Source organism: Artibeus jamaicensis, unplaced genomic scaffold (genome assembly GCF_021234435.1).
Source record: "Artibeus jamaicensis isolate MK-2021 breed Jamaican fruit bat unplaced genomic scaffold, CSHL_Jam_final contig_233, whole genome shotgun sequence".
Taxonomy (NCBI): Eukaryota; Metazoa; Chordata; class Mammalia; order Chiroptera; family Phyllostomidae; genus Artibeus; species Artibeus jamaicensis.
This window is the reverse complement of record NW_026521486.1, coordinates 30,138,212-30,161,603: the sequence shown is the minus strand read 5'-3', so window position 1 is coordinate 30,161,603 and position 23,392 is coordinate 30,138,212. Positions and strand designations below refer to the sequence as shown.

General features: G+C 37.8%; 1 protein-coding gene across 6 annotated transcripts in view; it reads right to left on the bottom strand.

Moving 5' to 3' along the window:
* Positions 1–384: 384 nt before the first annotated feature.
* The window catches only part of PLEKHA5 (pleckstrin homology domain containing A5), a 202,495-nt gene continuing 179,487 nt past the window's right edge, over positions 385–23,392 (bottom strand). For 4 of the 6 annotated variants that reach the window (XM_037136576.2, XM_037136574.2, XM_037136578.2 and 1 more), the window contains 11 exons: positions 19,061–19,162; positions 18,406–18,517; positions 17,328–17,374; positions 15,498–15,615; positions 11,885–12,003; positions 8,659–8,868; positions 7,578–7,718; positions 7,055–7,179; positions 4,474–4,619; positions 3,227–3,332; positions 385–1,230 (listed from right to left, as the gene is read on the bottom strand). In XM_037136576.2, coding sequence (XP_036992471.2) covers positions 3,238–3,332; positions 4,474–4,619; positions 7,055–7,179; positions 7,578–7,718; positions 8,659–8,868; positions 11,885–12,003; positions 15,498–15,615; positions 17,328–17,374; positions 18,406–18,517; positions 19,061–19,162 — 1,215 coding nt within the window. In that variant the 3' untranslated portion in view covers positions 385–1,230; positions 3,227–3,237. Of the gene's footprint in view, positions 1,231–3,226; positions 3,333–4,473; positions 4,620–7,054; positions 7,180–7,577; positions 7,719–8,658; positions 8,869–11,884; positions 12,004–15,497; positions 15,616–16,401; positions 16,591–17,327; positions 17,375–18,405; positions 18,518–19,060; positions 19,163–23,392 lie in introns of all 6 variants that reach the window. The other 2 variants (XM_037136583.2, XM_037136575.2) reach the window with 2 other exon arrangements.

Sequence of the window (23,392 nt, the reverse complement as noted above, 5' to 3'; positions counted from 1 at the left end):
CTTACAGCTTCTTTCTGCAGCATGGAAGCCAACAGAAACGAGTGGGAGACCACGCCAAATGGGACTTGCCCAGCGGTGCTGAGCTGACGGCCTCAGAAGGCAAGTGAAGTCAGGAAACTTATTCTGGTCCACATTCTGCACTGAATGGAACATGACTGTGGCCAAATCATTGATCTCCCTGGGCCTCAAGGTCCTAACCTGAATTGGAGGGTTGGACTAGATGACAGAAAAGGCCCTTTTTATGGTGCCCTTTCTAATAAGATGGACATACTTCCTTCTTCTTCCTTTAGAAGCCTCTTGGGCCTTGGACTTTCCATTTTAGATGGCAAGAGCAAAAATTCTAACACAAGTTCTTTAAGAACATCAACATTTATTTAACATGATAAAAAAAGAAATGAGATATGAACATTTGCATTTAAACAATAGTAAGTAGCCTTTAATACTTACATTACATGTGCTCATTGTATAATATATACACAATGAACATAATTACATTTGTACACAAACTAAGTACTGGATTTGAAAACCTGCTTATTGCTGTACACATCTATTCCAATGAAATATAATATAAGCCCAGTACTTCGAAACACCCACATTTTAAATTGTTTTTCAAGAAACAGTAAGCAAGAACATTTGTGTTGAAGCTGACGAGAGTGTGGCAGTAATGGCTGACACTGGAATCCGACTGAGAAATAATTAGAGTGGAAAGCGGGACGTACGTCACTGAGCAATAATAAAATGGCACATTTTAAATATATATATAAAATTTTTACAAATCAAGTGTGAAACAAAGCACTGCAGTAGCCAAAATGGGAAGGAAAAAAAGACGAAAGAAAACAAGCTTCATCGGAAATAACTACAATGGTGTACTGAAAAGGAAAAAGAAACGTTAACTCCACCCAGACTTTAGAAACATCAAAATGTGGAAACGAGCGACTCGGGGAGTGCGGGCGCTGGGCTGCACGGTGAAAAGCACCTTGACCTCTGCGCTCTGAAACCATAGCAGCAAGCTGGTGTCGGGATAACAACCTGGAGATCGGGGAGTGTACGCATGGGCCATTAAAGCTGTTCTGGAATAAACATTTTCCATAAGTGATAAAATGATGCTCTGTGGCCAAAAGCATCAGAACTATGAATTTCATAGATTTAAAATATACTGTACAACATCTTCTCACGTTGCCGAAGGTCCGTGTCCTTAAGTCAGAATGGTTTCAACAGAAGTCAGGGTAGCTGAAAAATAACGGGAGGGAAATTTACTTCAACACTTGCAAGTTACTAAATGACCATTTCCTAAAGTAATTAAGGGGGGGCGGGGACAAGCGTGGCCATGAAAACCCTAAAACATAATACCTTTCTATTCCTTTCTATTCCTTTCCATAAGCTTAATTCACAAAGCAAAGAAACATATGCAATTAAATAGCTATCAGAATTAAAAAATGTACCCAGATTTGTAGATGAATCCAAAAGATCCATAAAATGAGCAAAGATATGCATAACTTCACTAAAATATCTAATACTGTATTGAGCGCCTGCACAGCAGTGTCCTTTGTAAAACTTTCTTGGTTCTGTGAAAACTGCTAGTTCAGAAAGATGGCACATGCACAGCCTGGAGACGTGACACGATGCACGTCTGAGTGCCACCAGCTGGGTGTGGCAGCTGCTCACCCGACTGGGAAAAATCCAGCAGTGACTGTGCCCCAGCCAGTGCAGTGTGTAATACTAGCGGCTCTTGAAATAAAAGTGAAACAAAACGAAATCCAATGATGACAACTCAAAGAACCTGGAAATGTGCTTGAGTTTTAACTGTGAATGTTCTTTATTATCAGAATGGCCTGCACACAGTGAGTTGCAAGATATTTATTGAACCAAAAGACAAGACTGGTTCTCAATGTGCATTTCTCCACTGAGACAGGGCCACTGACCAACTAACTCTTTATACAGAAGGAATTAGATGAGCATAATGCTTATTACTCCCATGTCTGATGTTATTCTGTCTCTAGTGAGGAACTGTCACTTCTGAATGTATGAAGTTAAAAGTTTAAATACATGAGCGACAGAGGCAAGACACAGGTAAGACTATAACGGATGGTTTGCAGCTCCGGAAGGGATGTCAATCCTGCCGATAGCCAACGAGAGCCAACAGAGGCCTCTTACGACTCCAGCCAGGCAAAATCTCAAATGCAAGTTACAACTGTGACGAGACAGGTGCACATGCATCCTGCTGCCTGAAAGGAAGGGCACAGACCACAGCTGCCACTGAAAGGTGCGAGTGGAAGTGGATTCCGGGAAAGAAGCACTACGGAGCACACCTAGTCGAGCTGGTATCTGCACTCATTTAGTGTGAGAATCAAAAAATCGAGTAATGTGTCGGTAACAACGCTCAGGTCTCTAGGTGTTTTCGCTGCTTATAATTGTGCAACAGAAGCTGGTGCTCACCTTAAGGTACAAAGCAAAGTGTCTGGTAGACACTTGCAAAATGCAAAAAAAATGCAAAAAAAAAAGCAAAAAAAAAAAGAGAAAAGAAAGGCATAAAGTGCTCATTCCATACCTCACGGTTTTTCTGAGAAGTTAAAAAAAAGTGTCTATCTACAGGTACAGAACTGTAGGCAGCATTTTGCAACGGTTTTTAACAGGAAGACCTGAGAAAATTCTTCTCAGTTCTGAAACTGTGGTTTAAGAAACACTACTCAGAAAGACTTTCTCTTTCCCCATTTCCCCACCCCTGGCTTTTTGAGTAACTACATCCCCGTCTTAAAAATTTAGAATGAATTTGTCTGATGCATCGTAAAGATTTAATATTCCATCTATTTGGCTACACCTAAAACATTGTCTTAAAAATCATGAACAAAGTCCCGACGCGGTAGATTATGTCACACCAACTTAAAAAACATTCCTCAGTCCACAGGGAATGGTGGACACACTTCCCGGACCGGCTACGGGAGGAGCGCTGACTGGGGACACAGCTCCAACACGCTGTGGGGCCTGTCCTGGCACAGGACGCACCCTCCAGGTCTCGCTGTTTTTACAGATGAAATAAGAGACAGAGAAAACGCTGTCATGTAGCCAATCACTGGAAGGGCCAAGGCTGGAAACGTGAGTTACTTGCTCTGGCAATGATGCCTGAGCACGATCTAGAATTAATCCCAGTTTTTATTCACTAAACCGACAAATTAATAAAATTCCAGCCCGGAACTTGGAGGGTGAAGTGCAAAGGGAAACGACGTACTTTTTCCGAGACTACACACACATGAAATGCGATCCTTCTGTGAGCTGCGGCTGGGCAGACGGAACCGGCGAGGCTGCCGACTCAGGAGAGGAGGACAGACTTTTCCCTAAAACACACCAGAAAATGTGAGAAGATAAAGATCTTTACGACATGTGGAGAAGGAAACCTGATGCTGGGACCCCACACAACAAGAACATGTTCCGAGGAGGAATTAAGAGCTGTGTTGGGTTGTTCCTTTCTGGTCTGGGAACTGATTATTCAGCATAAAATGTCTTTGAAGGCTGTTGAAACATTCTTCTTCCTTGTACACCTTAAAGGTATACAATATTATGTATCTCAATTTTATTTTACATAAAACTAGAAAAAATAATTCAAAAAAATTTTTTTGCTTCGAGATCAGTTTTCAGGTTTCTTATCTGTGAATCACTTCCAAAAAGCCTTTCTAGTTCCATGCTGCTAAATGCTACAGGTAGTTGAAATGTTGTGATTTTGGTACATCCACATACAGCTTTGACCCAGACCTGCGGCAATAACTAAGTGTCAGTGACAGTGAAAAAAAAGTGAGTATCTCTGTGTATACCACTTTATAGGTGACAGAGACAAAGGAAAAACAGTGGTTAACAGTGTTAAAAAGAAACACAATGACATAAATTTGCATGTTATATGTATATAAAACACAAAACATGCTCTACCTAAGAACAATCCTGAATAACTGAATTTCATTGTACTCACCCTTCTGCAAAATGACTGGGAGTGGGGGGCAGAGGGAAGATGACTAGGAATGGTTTTTTGAGCTGGTAATATGCCCTAGTGGTGTGTGATCCCCTCCCTCTCCCTACCCTTTACCCAAAATCCTAAAGAAAGAAAGAGAAAAAAAGATATGTGAAGAATCCAAAATATGTGAACACCCTGAAAAATCCAGTCTCAGATAAACAGGTCAATTTTCCAAGTACTGAAGAATCTTATCGTTAGAAAAAAATTTTTGGTATGTGTTAAGATTAAAACAAAAAGCCAAACTGAACAAACGGATCCCAAGCCAGGACAGGCTCCGTGTGGCTTTCTGCTTAGGCAGGGGTTGCCCCTTCCCGTTTTCTTAGCAGCACCCCCACCACCCACAAGGTGCTTGTGCAAGGCAAAGGTTGATTATTCTGTGGTCAAGGTACTTCAGAGGCTCTCTCACTAAAACCTTCCCATGTAAAATAGGGAGGAAGCACCACTGAGAAAAGGACGAGATGCGTAACACCTACCTGCCATTGTTTGGTTTCCCTTAGAAGCCTCAGGAGCTGGTTCATAAGAAGTGACACTTTCTTCCTGCTCATGGGTACTGTCCTTTGTATTTTCTTCAGGGTGGACTTCTGATTTATGATTTGTGATCTGTGTCTCACCCTGGGGGCTAATGAAGATAGATATTTTACAATTTATTATGGAATGCAATTAATTTTTCTTCCAATTTATTATTATTAAATTTTAACCATATAGAAAAGATGTCACTTCCTATACTTAAGAATTGCTAATATTTTGCTTGCAATTATTTTTTCTTTTTCCCCTTTCTTATAAAAATTGTAAAAATTATTAGACTGAATAATATAAAATCTGTACACTGAGTTTCAGTAATTATCTACATTTTGCCAATCTTGATTCATCTAAACTCCCAAATTATTATTTAAAAACCTATTTTACTGATTTATTTTTGGAGAGAGGGGAAGGGAAGGAGAAAGGGAGAGCAACAACCTGTGTGTGAGAGATGCAGCGATAGGTTCCTTCTTGCATGACCCCTACTGGGGATCTGGCCTCCACCCAGGCACGTGCCCTGACCTTTTGGTTCACTGGCCAGCACTCAATCCACTGAGCTACACACCAGGTAGCTCCCAAATTATTTTTAAAGCAAATTCCAGACATATCACTCAATCAGTAAATACTTCAGTTTATATTTATATCCTAGTATCACCAAATATCCAGTTAGTGCTCAAATTTACCAGCTTTCCTCATGCCAATTATGTGTGAAAGAACCAGGTTTACCCGTCCTTATAGTTTATCACATTCTGGATTTTGATAATTGTATACCTCATTTAAATTTTTTTAAAGTTTTTTAAAAATTTTAGATTTTAGAGAGAGAGGAAGGGAGGGAGAGAGGGAGAGAAACACTGATGTGAAAAGGGAAACATCGATCAGCTGCCTTCTGTACATGTCCCAACTGGGGGCTGAACCCGCAACCAAGCATTTGCCCCGACCAGGAGTAGAAGCAGCGACCTTTTGGTTTGTGGAAAAATACCCGACAAAGCCACACCGGCTGATGCTCTATCGTTCATATTTTAAAAAAACTAGTATGATGTTGAGGCTTGATCATTTTTTAAGTTTTGGAAGAAGGGGGACAGGTTGTCTCTTTTCATGTTGTTAAGAACAATCAGTGAGTTCAGTGGTTATCCACTTGAATAGGTCAGTATAGAATAATACCCTGTTAGATTATTCTGTTTAACAGTGTAACAAGCAGCCCTTGAGGACTATTCAAATGCATTATTTCCTCAGGGTTAGCAAAACAGTGATATTCTAAGTCATTCATTAGTGAGTGAAATTCTTCTAAAAAGAAAACAAATTTCCTCATAAACTCTGGTTGCATTGGGGAAAGCCAAAGTAAACATTTGATTATTTCCCTTTATGTGCCAAGTTTTGGAATAGTAAGTTGTCTTTAGTATACCCTAATGCGGGTAACAAATTCTTTTTTTGTTGTTGCTAGATTATAAACTCACATTTTTTGTTTACTGAGTTCACTGGGATGACACTGGTTAAAAAACCCCCAGCCATTGAGGTTTCAGGTGTGTAACTCAACAAAACATCACCTGCACCATGCATCATGCACCCACCACCCAAAGCAAAGTCTCTTACGTTTTTGTCCCTGTTGACCCAGCGTGACCCTCGAAACCGCTCCCACCTCCCCTCTCCCTCTGGCTACCACCATACTGCTGCCTGTGTGTGTATGTGATGTGCTAAATCTATGCCTATTCAGAAACATTCAGCAGAGATTTTTAAAAATCAGCCATTGCCAAACATTTTCCAAATTCAATCCTGCCAGTCACTGAAGACATAAAGGCATCGATAGTAATACTCAGTCATAGCATTGCTCTTTGCCAGCATTGCTGATTTTTTAATGGAGGGTGAGATTGAGGACATGCACTTAAGAACGTAGGTTAACAAACACAGCTAAAAAATAAATAACAAATCATTATAATTTTTGGAATGCTTATCAGACAACTTCGCTTTCTTTTGACGAATGCCTATCAATGTGCGGGCAATGATAAGGTGCTTACTTTGTTATTGCTCATGTGTCTTTTGGGATTTTTTTTTTTAAAAGGTAATTATTGACTGCTTCCTAGGTAGTAAGCACAGTGTGAAGTGCTATACTTGTATTTCCTTTTTTCAATCCTTACAACACCCTGTGAGATGGACACCAGGATTATCGCTATTTCTATAGCTGAGGAAACTGCACCTTAAGAAGGTAGCCGGCTGAGGCTGGAATCCAGCTCTCTGACTCTGAAGTTCACCCCTTTTACTTTTAAATTTCTTATTTATTCTATTTTTAGACAGAGGGAAAAGGAGGGAGAAAAAGAGAAAGAGAAATGTCAATGTGTGGTTCCTTCTTGCACGCCCCTACTTGGAACCTGGTCCGCAACCCAGGCATGTGCCCTGACTGGGAATCGAACCAGTGAACCTTTGGTTTGCAGGCTGGTGCTCAACTCACTGAGCCATACCAGCCAGGGCTGAAGTTCACCATTTTTCAGCAGGTATACAAATTTGTGAATGATTTCTTTGTTTCTCTTCCCTAATTATTACCTGTATGAAATATCCTCAGGCATTTTTTCTTTGTTTCTTTCTTCATCCATCACTTCTTCAGAATTTACTCCATTTGGCTCAGGTTTGAAAGGTGTTTTGTAAAAACCATTTTCGGCTTTATTACACTATAGAATAAGAAAAAAGATGTTCTTTTTCAAAGCATTCATGTTTAATAGTAATTCTAAAATAATCCCCAAATAAAAGTTTATTATGAAAATCATACCCTGTCAAATACTTATTAAAATACAAATTTAGATTCAAGTATCTTTAAGTTATTTGCCCAAAGACACAAAGCACACTGCTATTAGTTGTGTGGGAAAGTAAGATTCCTAATTTAATTGGGTTAGCAGTAATTTAGTCCAGCCTCGAGTCACCACGTTTTAAGTTTTCAACTGATCAAATTATACAAAATTGATCATTTCACTTAAATCTTTGGCTTCTGTGACAGAATAAATCAGGACTTTGAACCTTATAACCACTGGATCTAATCTTCAGAAATCTGTCCTAACATAAATCGTTCTACCTCTTTGCTGAAATCTGTATTTTGAGGTTCAGTTTCTTCCAGTCGAACAGTTTCTGTTGCAGGAGCTTCATGGTTTGTCTCTATATCATCTTCTCGAACGACAGTGTCCACTTCCTTTGTGTTTTCATCCTTCCTTCGAGTCTGTGCAAAAGACACAACAGCATTCTGAGATTCATACTATACCGCCATCTAGACAGCACACGTTAATTCTGAAAAAGAGCTGGATCTTCACTCACAAGGTTTCCTGATGAAGTTCAAGAGGAACTAAATATATTTAACATACACCAATATACTCATATGCATTACTTATATATTAATACATGGCACATTAACATATGGCAGTATTCCACACACTTTTCTATCCTTGCCTTTTATTTTTAAGATCACCCACTTTGCATTTTGTAGAATGCAGTTATTCAACCGTGAATCAGCTGAACCTCCATTAGTAATGCCTGCTCTTGGTTAGATGAAAACGAACCTTCTACAAACCCGGGGAAGCACTTGTGGCTGATCCATGTCTACCAACAGGGACAGACCAGACTGAAGGTACTGAGGTCTGCCAGTTGGTTCTGTATTTGTGAGTCAGGATAATAAATAAGAAATGGAATGGTGTCAACTTACTGTAGTTGAAAGAAAATAAATAGAAATTTTATTTAGAAGCTCAGTCCTCCTAGAAATTGAGGTCAGGTTAAATTAGGGCAGAGCAATACACATTTTCTGGGAGGGGAACTGGGGACTACGTTGGTAAACTGCATGGCATTTTACATTTGCTGAGAGCACTTTTATCTTCTTAGAATCTCTGTGAAGCAGAGGGGACAGGCCACACCTGATTTACAGCAGAGGAGATGAAGTCCATAGCTGCTGCAAGGGCGCCCAACAAGTCATTTAACTCTGGTTCTTTGAACACAGGGCAATTTCTATTATACAAAGCTGCCTTAGCTTATTATTCCAGAAGTTAAATAACATAAAATAACTATCCACATTGCAGACATCTGAACACCCATCAAACATGTAACTATGATTCTAAGATTCAAGTGATACTGGATTTTCACATAAGAAAGATGAAAAGCAAATGATATACCTGGGTAACCCTGAACGGATTGTCCCTTACATTTGAAGGACTTGGTAAGGGGGACTGGTCTAAAGCACTGATGACATTTAATACTTTTTTCTTTTCCCTTAAGCACGCTTGTTGATGTCTCCTGATTCTCTCCATTTGTTCCTCCACGGTCATCCGAGGCCGAGTACTTTCAGCCAGACAGAGCTGTTCCACTGCGCTTCTTGGTCTTTCCTTTAAATTAAAAATAAACACACGAATACATAAATACAGAGAGACTTCTGAAAAGTATGTCAAAATAAACTAGATTCTAAGATGCATGTCTTTTGTCTTCAAAGTCAAAAGTGGAGGTTTTGGAGGTCATGTAGATAACGCCAGAAAGGCAGGTAATTTTATCTTTAACTGACAATTGGTGATGCATGTATTTGATGAAAAGAGAAAGAGGGGAGAGAGAAGGAAGAGACACTAGTGAGGATGTTCTGTCTCTCTCTTTTAAATACAAAAGGGCACGGCAGCTTGGTCCTGCAATAGGAAATTGTATAAAACTCAAATGAGGAGGAAAGAGGGCGTTTATTTTAATGAAAATGTAAATTCTTAAGTCACATATTAACTGTGAAGGACTAGTAGAGGAAACATCCTTAGTTTATGATCAATAATAAAACTATGGCTGTATCTCTCTTCTATAAACATTTTCATGATTTTATGTTAGTGAAGGGTTTAAAAATATTAGACCCAGTAAATGACCCATTCTTACTTTTCCCTTTCTCACTAAAGATATAAAACAATATTGGTATAATAGCCAAATACTTCAATAATTAATTATAAGCAAATTTTAGCTTATCTTATAAAGTAGACTTTTTATTTACTTTTTAAATGTTTTATTTACTTATTTTTAGAGCAAGGGGAAGGGAGGGAGAAAGAGGAAACATCAATGTGTGGTTGCCTCTTGTGTGCCCCCTACTGGGGGTGGGGGTAACCCAGCAGCAACCCAGGCATGTGTCCTGACCAGGAATTGAACCAGCAACCCTTTGGTTCGCAGGCTCTTGTTCAATCCACTGAGCTACACCAGCCAGGGCTATATAACAGACTTTTAAAAGAGTAAACCTATTCTAGGAGCTGAATATTCATATTCGGTCTGAATTGGTGGAAACTGATGAAGACGCTGGAGGAGGTAGGGGCAGTTTTTAGGAAAACCCAGGCAGAGGTAAGCATGATGCGACCTGAGCATGATGTTAGGCTAATGGCTAAGACTGGTCTCTTCACTCCAATCTGAAAAGTGTCTGCAGGGTGGGAGCTGTGACTCTGGAACTACCCTCTACTGTACAGGACAGATGTCTTAAAGTGCTTAGGCCAAAACTAACAGAAAAGGAAAATTGAAAAGGCTTAATGTGCAGAAATACCAATTCTCATTTATTTGTAAAATAAAATATATTTGGCCCTTGGTCTGGCTTCTCCTGTACCAAGTTGGTTACATTAGCACGCCTCTTTCTGTTTTATTTTTAGTAACCACAAAAATGTATTTTTCTTGTTTATTCTGTTTATATAAAAATGTTGCCACACTGAAACTTTATCCAGTTATTGTGAAATCCTTCCTTCCTTCCTTCCTTCCTTCCTTCCTTCCTTCCTTCCTTCCTTCCTTCCTTCCTCCCTCCCTCCCTCCCTCCCCCCCTTTCTTTCTTAATTTTAAACAATTTTATTTATTTTGAGGGAAAAGAAGGGAAAGAGAGGGAGCGTAACATCAATGTGCAAGAGAAACACTGATCGGTTGCCTCTTTCATGCCCCCTACTGGGGACTTGGCCCACAACCCAGGTATGTGCCCTGACTGGGAATCAAACCAGTGACCTTTTGGTTTGCAGGATGCCCAATCTACTGAGCCATACCAGTCAGGGCTACTTTTTTCTTTTTGAAAGCTGGATATTAATAATTTTAGATCTTTCCTCCGATATTGTAATTGGAAGTAAGTCTCTCATTTGGGAAGCTCAGTTACCAATTTAAAAATTATTATTGGGGTTGAGTAATTTTATTCGTGAACTAGGTTTCATATGTTCCATAAAAACCCTTAAAAATAAATGATTTATATTTACGCCTCATATGTCATGGAACTGGTTTGTTATATTGCAGCTATTTTCTTCTGGTACTGCTTACAAAGGTCTTTCTTAGACCAACGTTATATACCTATAGTTTTCTATACTTCCCCAGTATTTCAGTACATAGAAGTCTTTGCTTTTAGTATTTAAGAGAGTTATATAAAAAAAGACAGTTAAACAATAATATAAATCCACTAATATCTTTCTCCTTGATCCTGACAATGCATTTTTTAGGTTTTTTTTGGTTTATTTTAGCATTACAATTTCCAAAGAACACACCCTCCAATCTGCAAAAAAATGCCCAACTCTCTATGAACAAACAAACATACTATTATAGGACCACAGTCACTAATGTTAATATTGGTACATAGCTAGTATTTTAATTCTATAATAATTATTTTATAGGTCTTTGCAGTTTTGTACTAATTATAGTTTTTATTTATAGATTTGTCAGATTTTTTGACATATACTTTGCAGCTATACATCAACAGCTTTCAAAGATAACCATAAACTTATTCATTTGTAGTATCTTTCAGTCTCATATCTTAAAATGACCTCATACCAAGTTAAGGGGAGACTTCATCAAGATGAAAAGCTCAAATTTCCGAGAATACTGATGAAAGGGAGGTAAGTAGCCTGAGAATCTTCCTAAGAACAGGATTGGACTGGTTAGAGCCAGTTTGAATTAAATGGATCTCGGATGAAAGTATAAAACACAGGACTTCTTTCCCAACCCCAATTTACATTTCTCAGAGTAACCAGAGGACTGGCACACACCAAATCTACCAGATGCAAGGCCCTGCAAACTCAGGTTAGCTTGGAATCCACTCACTTGGGTGACCACAGGACATATGCATCACTCTCATCAAGGAAAATGCTGTTAAGTGTCAAGAGATATAATACAGGACAGTTATCTGAGAAGAGGTCCCATAGACTGTGGGCTAAGCCCCATGTCAGAGGTGATCACAGGAAACCTAGGTTAGGTATTGAGTAGGTCTGTCCTCTGAGGTGCTAATTCCCTGCACATGTGTTTTTAAAAGGTTAGTTTTTCTTAACAAGTACATAACAAGTTTTTCGATAAAACACTGAAAACAGAAACATAGATAAGGAAGCAATAACAAGCTTTCAGAATCCTTCTAGAAATTAATTTCTAGCTAAATACCGTTCTTGAATCCATCATCTTCTTAGTTTTCCTTAAGGTTACATATGAGGCTATTGTGGAAGATTCGGGTGTTGGTGACTTTGTTCTTGGAGGGACCACTCCAACAGGAAAGTGGGCACCTAAAAATGAAAACAGGGGTCAGCTCTCGCACAGCATTGCTGTCTTCGACATACTCCACTTCTGAGGCTTTTAAAATCACAAGGCACATTCATTGTTTGAAAAGAGCCAGGGAAAATGCAGTAGCCTTCCACCAGTTATTCTACTTAGTAAGCTAGCCAATTGTATTATACCAGACAGATCTAGAATGAGGGTTGGAAATACAGCTCTACAGACTGAGATGTTAAAAATTTAGTATACTTAATGGATCACCTATCCTCACAACCACCCTGTAAAAAAAAGGTCAATGAAGGGCAGCGATGGGTTAGTTTGCGTCCTCAGTCCACGCAGCTCATCAGCAGCACAGTGGGAGCTTCTGTGTTTGCCCTGGTGGCTGCTCTGCTTCTTCGCAAAGCAGTCACATTTTTAGGGGTTGAAAGTACCTTCATCCAATCCTCTCACGTAAGACAGATGACAAAAAAAATGGCCCAGGTTTAAGCGATTTACCTAAACGTCTTTAGTGTTCAGTTGGTCTCTTTCAACTACATTGTACTTATTGTCTCAATCAAGAACACACTAACAATGTTACCAATAGTTAATTACAGGTTAAGTACTGTCACTTTCTCTTTTATAAGAAAACAACAAACAAACAAAACCCTTCACATCAACTGAAAAAAAAAGTGTCTTGTTCCCCACCCCCTTGCAAAGACAAATAGATCCATCATTCAGGGCCATTCATTTAAATTTTAACATTATTTACGAACTCTCTGAGGTGTTTATCTTATAATGAACTATAGAAATGATCCCTGAAAGTATGGTCTTGAGAGATGTTCATACTATGAAGTGGTATATTTGAGAATGTGGAGATGTTGAACTGATACATGATACATGTAATTTTGTAACTCAAAGAAAAGGCCTCTATTGTGCCAGCCAGTGGTCCATTTTTAAAAAGCCCTACTTTAAGACATGTGCTACAAATACACCACAACTGATCTGTGTCACTGTGGACAACAATTTAGATGAGGACTTACAAGGAAAACAGCCAAAATTTTAAAAGAGGCAAAACTTTGAGGAAGAATTCCAACTGTATTAGAGAACATATTTCAGATGTTATATTTTTTATGAGTAAACGCACACATTGGTGGAATGAATGATCATCTAACTTCACTTTCAGTCACCCCCCAGTTTGAGAAACACCACCATAACCTTCAGTGGCCTTTTCCCAACATTCCTAGACCTCTTCTCCTGTCTTGTTGCATGGGTAGTAACTTAAGTTACACATGTATCTTCCCCCTGCTTTTCTCTATAGTTCTGGTAATATCTAAATTCCAAAATATACTATTTTAGTTTTACATATTATTAACATACTAGATACTGAATTATATATTGTGTATGTTTCTGCAACTTGATGGTTTCACTCAACAGTACATTCAATTTCTTAGTAAACTCAAGTTTTAGATGTCTTTGTAAATACTATATAGCTGTGTTTCTAATTTTATGCAGTTGGACAGTCTTTGATCAGGCGAAGCATTTGGTTCATATACACTTGTTATAATTACTGATGTATTTAGATTTACTTCTGACAGCTTATTTTTTGCTTTAGATTTTGCCCACTTCTCTATTTCTTTCCCATGATGCCTTCTTCTTTTGGATTACTGTTCAGGTTGCCTCCGTATGAGTTTGGAAGACAATATAGTCCTACTTGACTAAAGTTAGTCAGGATCACTACAGTTCTCTGGAACAGTACAAGGACCTTAGAACATGTGAATACCAATGAGCCTCTTCCTGTTTCATGTGCAACTACTGTCAAATATTTTAGTTCTATGATCCTTCTGCCTGAAGTATTGTAGAATTCTCTTAACTGATGATCAGTGAGTAGCAAACTCTCCCACTTTTGTCTTTACTACCTCTCAAGTTTTACTGAGGCAAAATGTACATGCTAAGTGTACAATGGGTGAAGTTTGACAAATGTACGTCTGTGGGATCAGCGTAAACAAGATGAAGACCACCCTCACCACCCCGCAGTTCCCTTCTGGTCAATCCCGCCCTTCTGCCAAAGGCAACAACTACTTCTCTGTCGCCAATGGATTGGTTTTGCCTAGTTTCCAACTTCAAAACAGGGGAATCATACACCATGTCTTTCTTGTGTTGGGCTTCTTTCATTCAACATAGTTGTTTTTCTCATTCAACATGTTTATACATGTTGCTGAGATTCAGACACGCTGTACATTTATCAGTTTTTTTTTAACTGCCGAGGAGTATGAAGATTTGTTTATCTGCCCTCTTGTTGACTAACATATGGTTGCTTCTAGTTTTTTTCTATTACGAATTAAAGCTTCATTAATCCTTGTAGAAGTCTTTTTGAGAAATTATGTGTTCATTTGTCTTAGGTAAAGACATAGGAGCGGAATTATTCACTACACTAACTGCATGTTTACCTTGTAAGAAACCGCCAAATTGTTCTGCCCTATCCCACCAGCAGGAACGTGTGAGTTCCAATTGCTCCTCGTCCTAACTGACAGTAACCTTCTAAAATGCAGTCACTCTAGAGTCTAGAAGGTATAAATTGTGACTTTAATTTACATTAAAACCGCATTTCTTTTACGATTAATCAGAATTGCAAACTTTTTGAATATGTAGTGTTTTGCCTACTTTCGATTGGCTTATCTGTGTTTATTATTGATTCGTAAGAGTTTAAAAAAATATTCTATCGGAAACAAGCTTTCTGTCAGGTATATGCATTGCTAATATTTTCTCCCATTTTGATGGGCAGGTTTTAAATTTTGATGGAATCCAATTAGTTTTTAATTAGAATAAGTTACAGTTATTCTTCTAAATGTTTCCTAATTATCATAACATGACCACATAGTATTACTATTAGACAATAGCAAGAACACATTTAAACTTCCACAATTGCCTCAAGAATGTCTGTAGAGACTTTTTCCCTTTGAACCATGATGCAGTCAAGGTTCAAACACTGCTCTGAGACTGGTCTTCTCCAAGTTTTTAATCCTGAATACCCTTTACCTCAACCCTTTTTCTTTACAACACTGAAAATGACCAGCACTTAAAAAAAAAAATCAGAGTACACACAGTAAGGGTACTATTTCATGGATAAATTTATTCATGTTATATAAACTGTTTGAACATTTGTTTCAGCCTTTAATCTTTTACGTACAATTTTTAAGTAGAAAAAGAAAGGCCTTTAAAAATTTTGTCACTTATGTCTCAGTAAAACCAACCCTAACTGACATGAAACTTTTTAGCCTTTATTCTACCTGGGATATATATCCCGGAAACACTGATATGTAGCCCTGGCTGGGTGACATGTAATGTGGTTTATGCATCATGTTACTTTTCTAACATGTGAAACTTCTGAATTCAAAAACTGACCAGATTCCATAGTTTTCAGGTAAGGGATTGTGGACTTGCATGACTACTGGGTCAACATGAAAACTGAACCCACTGCTAAAATGTCTGAAAAACACAGGCGCTAAAACACATTCCAAATGCTGACCTTTAACTGAAGTCTCCATCTCTGAAACGGGTTCTGATTTTTCCTCTCCATTAGATTCATCAACTTCTGCCACCGTTGTTAACTCTGGCTCACTCTTGTAGAGTCTATAATCTGGACCCTTGAAATGAAGGTATGTATTATTAAAAAACTGCTAAAAGTTTCTTTTAAAATGTTTACCTCTAAAAGTTAAAAAAGTTAGCTAGCTATCTTGGGTATAACCCAATTGATTAATAGGTGTTATAACTAAGGTAGAAAAAAACAGATGAGATATTTTGAACAGGTGAATGTTTTGGTTTTAAAATTAGGAATATTCTCTTAGGGATAACATCATTAGAACATTTTTTATCATAACTGAGGTCTGAAAACAATTATATCTCAATTAGCCCTATTGCTTTTTTCCTTATTCTCTTCTCCTTGCTTGTTATAGTTTACACTGACTTGTTTAACCCCAGCTTCCATGGGTAACATCTCTCCTTGGCCATGGCCATCCGCTCACAGGTTTTAGTCTGGACTGCGCTCATCCCAACCCTTCTATCATTCCTAGTCATCCTTTTCTTTCTCGCTTCTTTCTGATTTACAAATTTCACTTGTCTCTGATATCCCAAAATGGCTTATTTAAGTTATGACTCCTTAGACAAATGCAAAATAGCCATTTTAGAAAAATATTTATGAAAAATAAAAAATCATGAAAGATTTTTAAATTGTGAAAATATTAAAAAGTGAGAACGACACAACCAAAACAGGAAAAAACAAACAAAAAATGACATTATAAACAAACAAACAAAAAAATCATGGTTAAAACTGGTGTTATAATAAAAACAAGTCTCAATGTAAAATAAATTCACTGAAAAAAAATGACAGGGCGTGTATAATTGATTGTTCTGTGGCTATCGTAGCCACTTACACAGTGAGATCCATTTCTTGTATATCCTTGAACTTGATGAATCTTCTTTTCTTCAGGCAGATGGACTGGGCCCCTGCTATAACAGAGCAAGGAGCTGCTATCACTGGGCAGAGGGGGGATTATGGGAGGCTGCTCTGTAAAGTCATAGGACCGAGGAAGTGGAGGACGAGGTGGGACTACTTCCTCTTCCTAAAGATTGTAGAATAGTCACCTTATTTAGATAAGCATATTGAAGTAAGTGTATCTAAATTCTTTGCAATGGTAAGTTAACTTAAATTAGCTTTAAGATAATTAAAGGGACACTGCCAAGCTAAAAGTCTCATACTGCAAAGTAAAACCCAAAATATTTATGATAGCCAATATGGTTTGAAATATGCTTGAATCTTTACTCTGAAGCTCAACATCTGAACAAATATGTGACACTACTGTATTTCATTTTAAAAACAGAAGAAAAATGTTAATTTGAAAATCTTACTAATTTTGGGGGTAATTTTTAAGGGAAAAAAGATAAACGCTTTTTAAAAAATTGGCTTTTATACATAATTCAAGACCACAGATTCTTTCGATTAGGTTGACAGTATCTCTTTGCAGTTGCAATTCCTCTATGGTACGCATGATACACAGCCAACTTATCTGTCAATCATCCCACACATTTTACCAAGTATAACAACGTAAGTATTCAAATTACTTAGAAAAAGTATGACAATGTTAACGTTCTAGCAAAGATGAGTAATAGTGATTAACATTTTTTACATTAAGGGAAGAAAAAAATCACATTTGTTAGAAGTACCAAATTACTGAACCAGTGAAATGTCAAGACCAAAACAACAATTTGAATATGTTTATAAAACACTTTTATGAGAAGACAATTCTCATTCATGTTTTAAATACTTAAAATAATTTATAGACAAACAATCCAAACTTACCTCATTTTTGTACTTAACTGTCGAGAAAGGCTTTGATACTGCCATACCTGTTAAAAAATTGTGAAACACAACTTAACAATAAACATATCTTTTGAAATTACAGAAAAAAAGAGTAATTTGATTTCACTTATTTTACAGATTCTATTTTTTAAAGAATTCTATTTGTTGATTTTTAGAGAGCGGGGAAAGGAAGGATAAAGAGATGGAGAGAGAAACATCGATATGCAAGAGAGAGAAACACTGATTGGCTGCCTCCTGCACACCTGCAACCGGGGACCCGGCCGCAGCCTGGGCTTGTGGTGCCCTGACTGGGAATCGAGCTGGAGACCCTTTGGTTCACAGGGCGATGCCTAACCCACGGAGCTATGCCAGTCAGGGCTCATTTCACTTAAGTTAAATTAAGCCTTCAGAATTTAAATGAATTTTAAAAAGACAAAAACAACTAATTGAAACAAGAGTATAGGGAAATGGGTTTCCTCAAACATTTACTGGTCTAAGTACATTCTGATATCATCTTTTGGGAGAGCAATTTGGCATACCTATCAAAATGGATAATATGTGCTCATTTCCCACTTGGAATTCTTAATTACAGCATATGTGTTTATATTTACAGATACAATAATGTTTATTATAGCACGCTTATGACAGAGAAAAAACAACCAACCAACCAACCAACCCCCAAACCTAAAAACCATGCTCATCACCCCAGACATGGATATAGTTATCTCTACCAATACCTCTTTCGCAGCAATTACGGTACTGCAGTTAAGGAGAAAAAAGCAAAGGGCTAAAAATAAGTATAGCATAATTCTATTCTTTGTTGTGGGGGGAAAAAAAACTCATAAAATCAAAAAAAGTTTGTGTTTTTATAATTACAATACACATAAAACCATGATTTATTTCTGAGTGGGTGAGGCTGCTTTTTACTTTACAAAGTTGTATAAAAGTAAAAAAACCATTTTCAGATGCTGAAAATCTCTGAAAACCAAAGTAACCCCATTCCCCGTGTCCTCCCATGTAGACGTAAACTGTGGGCAATCGCTGCAGCAGGCACAGCAACACAGAAGAGCTAACCTACCCATCTCTGCAGTGCCTCTCTGCTGTTTGTGCTTACTCAGGCCTTCCATGACATCCTGGATTCTCCAAAGTTCCTTCTGAATCTGTGCGCGCTGAATTCCTGCCGATTCAGTCTGTCACGGAAAAACAGACCATAAACAACAAAAAAAACTTAGTTCTGTTTTACTGATGAGAAAACTAACACCTAGAACTTGGTCCCAGGTCTGCCTATTTGTGAAGCTGGATCCTGAATTCCACATGGTGCTATACTGTCCCCTATCTGAATAAGTGTCAGGATAAGACACTACGTATAGGTTTGTTTAAAAAAGCAGCATTTAATATGAAAATATTTCAATAAATTTTACATAAAAAGATAAAGTATGCATTATTTGATAAAATTCATTTATAATTCAACACCTCAACACCAAGTGACATACAGTTAGCTGGAAGCACAGAACACTCCAGTGCTCATACCACGTACCTGATGGAATAAAGAACTTCTAAACAATGAAAGATGGGAAATCTTGTGAGATAGAACAATTCCTCTCATTGGAAGCTTTCAAACTCAGGTCTTAGGTAGCCAACATTGTAAAAACTGTTATGGGTATAAAGGAATCTAACAGGGTGGGTGGTATCAGTACCGGCTAAGACAACGTAAGAACACGGCACTTTTGTACCTGAACTTCTCCCAGGCGATCCAGCTGCTCCTGCATCTGGTTCCTGGTGACCGTTACATCGTATTCTAACTTATCATATTCTCTCCATGCTCGTTCCAGTTCCTAAAATCAAAGAGTTTTAATTATTTTAATGGGGAAAGTGTGCTTTTGTGTGGTTATCATCGCAATTATTATACAATTTATAATGGGCAAAAAAAGAAAAAAGTTGTAACTCATTTTTCTTTATTGTTCAAAGCACTGTCTTATATGACTTAAAAATTTTCCATGACTAAAAATACTAAACAGGCTGTATTTTAGCAATGTTGGGTTTTCAACAACACCAGAAGCCTGATATGACTTGATTTCACAGTAATGAGTAATTTACAGTAATGTAATAAACCTAATTCAGCTAACTACACAGGTCAGCAAAATCTAGAGAGATTCCATAAAGATATCCCCCACCAATACTTTTCTCTTCTGGAAAAACCATCACCCCCACACATGGTCTTTATTACTTGTTATCTGTTGACTATGGAATAATTCTATGAGTGTGCAAATTACACCATCATTTTACTCTGTTTTGGGAATGCCATTCTGTGGGAGTGTCTGTAGTCTGTTATGGGCTGTAGTTACTCTTCAGACATTGCAGAGTGATGTGAGGTCAACAAACTGATCAACTGAGCACAGAGGCAGTATCTGATTACTCCCTCATTACCAGGTATCTACTGTAGTGTTGGCACACAGAATATAACCAGCAAGTATTTCCAGAATGCAGTTGTAAAGTGCATCAGTAACTCCTGTCTAAGGACTTCTCCCAAGACCAGGGAGTTCTTGCCTTGAACTGCTCTGAGCAAGACTTCCTTGGACAATGCCAGTTTAATAGCAGCAACATTCTGGGCACAAAAAAGAGGCTGCTCAGTGTGGAAGGAAGGTTACCTAAAATCATCTTAGTTAAAAAACAAAACAAACAAACACACAGCAATACCTCGAGTTCCTAGAGTATCTCTCTCTGTTAAAGAGTTATTTTATTTTGCATATCCTGCAAGTAGCTTCAAGTCGCTTTAAAAATTGTAGGCAATAAAAAGTTATACGAGGTGCATATTAAAAAAAAATTAAAAGTCTTAATTTGGGTCATTTGTAATAATTGCTTTGTGAATTGAAGATTCTCTTTAAGCAGGTTTCACAATGAATTACATTTTTTTTAGAAAAGCAGACATAAACCATCAGAGAGTTTTTCATCATCTCTACATTGTGAGCTAGTTTAAGAAGCCTATTAAACAGATTTCACAATGAATTGAATTTTAAAAAATGACTAAAAGAACTACAGATTTTTAAAAAAACAATAAATGCAGTTTTAATTGACCTAGAGACGAAAACTACTCAGCAAGGTCAGTAAGCATTTCGGCCTCCTTACGGTGTTAGAGCCTAGCCTGGACAGTGTTCAGGGAGTGGGCTGACTGGCTCTTTTACTCCACCGGCAGCACTATAAAAACAGGGGATGGCTGGCAGCCACGCCCAGTCCCTAGGCGCCCCCTTCTTCAGCAACCCTGCTCTATGGAAGTAAGCTTTGACAGTGTCTTCCTTGAAAGTCCTCTCAGCTCATTCCAGACATCCCGCTTGGCCTTGCCTTTGAGGTCCAACACCCCAGGCCGTTCTGTAATTAAGTCACCCTCAGCTGCTTGTTTGTAGTGGCTGTGGATGAACAGCATCTCATCGTTTGCTGGCTTGGTCCTGAGGTGCTTAACCTCCTCAATAGCGCCGTTAAACTCAATCTGAGACATGCTGGCAGGATTACAGGGAGCTGGCAGAGGTGGCGATGAGCGGAAAGAAGGCAAGAACTACGGATTTTTATCTTATCTATACTGAATAAATATTAGACTTATTACTTGGTTTCAGCCAACTTTTTACCTGAATAAATAAGGATATTAACTCTGTTGACATAAACAGCTTCTAGCCATCTGCTAATTTATACACATCACAAAAAATGCAAGTGTAAACAGTGGGCCTTTGGAGGCTTGCGGTGGGGAAGTGAGGACAATCGACCCTACGGCAGCCCAGTGATGACGGAAGCCGGTGTTGGCCAGCTGACGCCCAGACGCCCAGCCGCTCTTGTAGAAAGGCCAGAGTTTGGGGTGGGCCCAAAGGCGCTGGAGTAGCCTCTAAGTAGAAGAATTTTAGGATGGTGCGAATCCTTGTCTTTCTTATAGGAACATATGAGAAATAGAGATTGAAAGCTACAGATCACTAATATTTTAGGGGTGAAGAAACATAATATACTTTCAATCTGCCTAATCTGCAAAGTCCTGCCATGGACACTGCTATTTGGCCCGAGTCTCACACGCTGCTGGGTCTCCCATCTGCCTTTACCTCCTGACGCCTCAAACAGGACTATGGGTGGGCAGAACACAGGTCAACGGGATGGCAGGGGAAGGGGGGCACTGGCACCGCAATGGTTTCCTAGCACCTGCCTGAGAATTCTATGTAAGAATTTAATGGGTTTACAAGTACAATGTGAAATTTTTATATATGGTATATTACTGCTTTCTTTTCAAGACAATATATAGGTATGCCAAGGAAATTAAGGGTTAATGACTTTTGAATACACAAGTATCTTAAAATCATATGCACAAGTCAGGAAACAGTGCTTCTAATAAAAATGTGGGGTTTTATGTCACACAGTTCATAGGATGAACTCTTCTATTCTGCAACCATGTGGATGAAACTCGAGAAGGTAAAAGAAGCCAAAGAGTATATACCATATGACGGCACTTCATTAAGGTAAAAAAGCAGGCAAAGCCGATATACAGCTGGACAGTCGGACAGCCATGTTCTTGGGAGGAGTCTCCAGGAGGGGCAGTTTCCAGTCTGCTAGTGAAATTCGGTGTCTTGATATGGATGTGAGCTGTATCTGTACGATTATTGGTGTACTTTCCTGAGAACATGCCAACTCTAACAAAGGGGAAGAAATATGTGTGCATGGGTGGGATTGTTACAGATATGGCGGAGGACTTAAAAAGCTTGGCCTAAATTTAGGGCATGTAACAGGTAAATTTTAAGGTTATTTCCCTTTAATCTGTACTAAGACTTGGCTATTGTAGGGGGAAAAAACCTTTAAATAGGTCTGCAATATTCAGATATAATAAAATCCCAGACTACAAAAAAAAGAGAGGATTTAAAAATCTAACTACAGAGCTATCACAGATACATATTGTGATCTTCATTAAGAAAGTATAAGGAGTAATAATTCATTTCCAAGTTTTTTTATGTAATAAAAATTTTCCTTTTCTTGTCCAGAAACAATGACTATTTATAATATAATCCACTTGGAGCAAATGGTTACAAAATATACTTAAATAAGTAAAGAATTATAACCACATTATGCTTAGAGCTAACAGAGAGTGGTTTACTTTGGGTTTGCCTTTTAATTAGTGCTTCTGAGTTTTAATCTAAGAAATGTTAATTGACGAATTTTCAGTTTCAAAATGGATAGAGGGCAATAGAATACATGTAAGTATGAATATTTATTAGTTTCTTAAGACAACCTTCAAATAACTCTTTTCAATTTTAAATATTACAGATTAATGTCTCCTACTAACTCTTGGAAAATTAAAGCATTGCAGTATTTAAACTTAGTGTTATATTTTGAAAATTTGGCAAGAAAAATTAATCTTTTGAAAATTGAAATCACTTCCCCTAACCTCATTTAAGTGAGTATTGTGATATTTATTTTTTTTTTTACCTTCAGGATATAAAGATTTCTTGGCACAGATTTTTAAAAAGTGCTTAGTTTTTTAAACCTAAAAAGATGTTTAAGAGGGACCAAACCGAAACTGCATAAAGCGAGGATCAACTAAATCAGCCATAGTTACAGAGCTACCTATGTTTTAAATTTCTAACGTATGGTAATAATTACAGTATTTCTACTTTTTGGCTATTTATAATCTTTAATGCATATCTTTAGTTTTCCCTCTAATTTTCTCCTTCAAACAAAACTATATTCTATCTCCAAGGAAGTGGTTACTTCTTACAGTAAAATTTTAGGTATAATGAACTTTTATAATCATAAAAATAGAAAAGCTAGAACACAGGGAAAGACTTTAAAAAAAGGACATTACTGTGCTACATACTTGTTAACATTTTTGTGTATTATCTTCTAATTTTTCTCAGACACACATGATAGAAATTTCTAAATATACACAAAATTAGTGCCCACTAGCCAGAGAACTGAACGCAACAGTTATCAATACATGGCCAATTTGATTCCACCCGTAACGTAACACTCATATTCTATTCCTGTGGGATTATGAAACTATCATTTTAAAATCTATAAATACTTCAGTATGTATCTCTAAA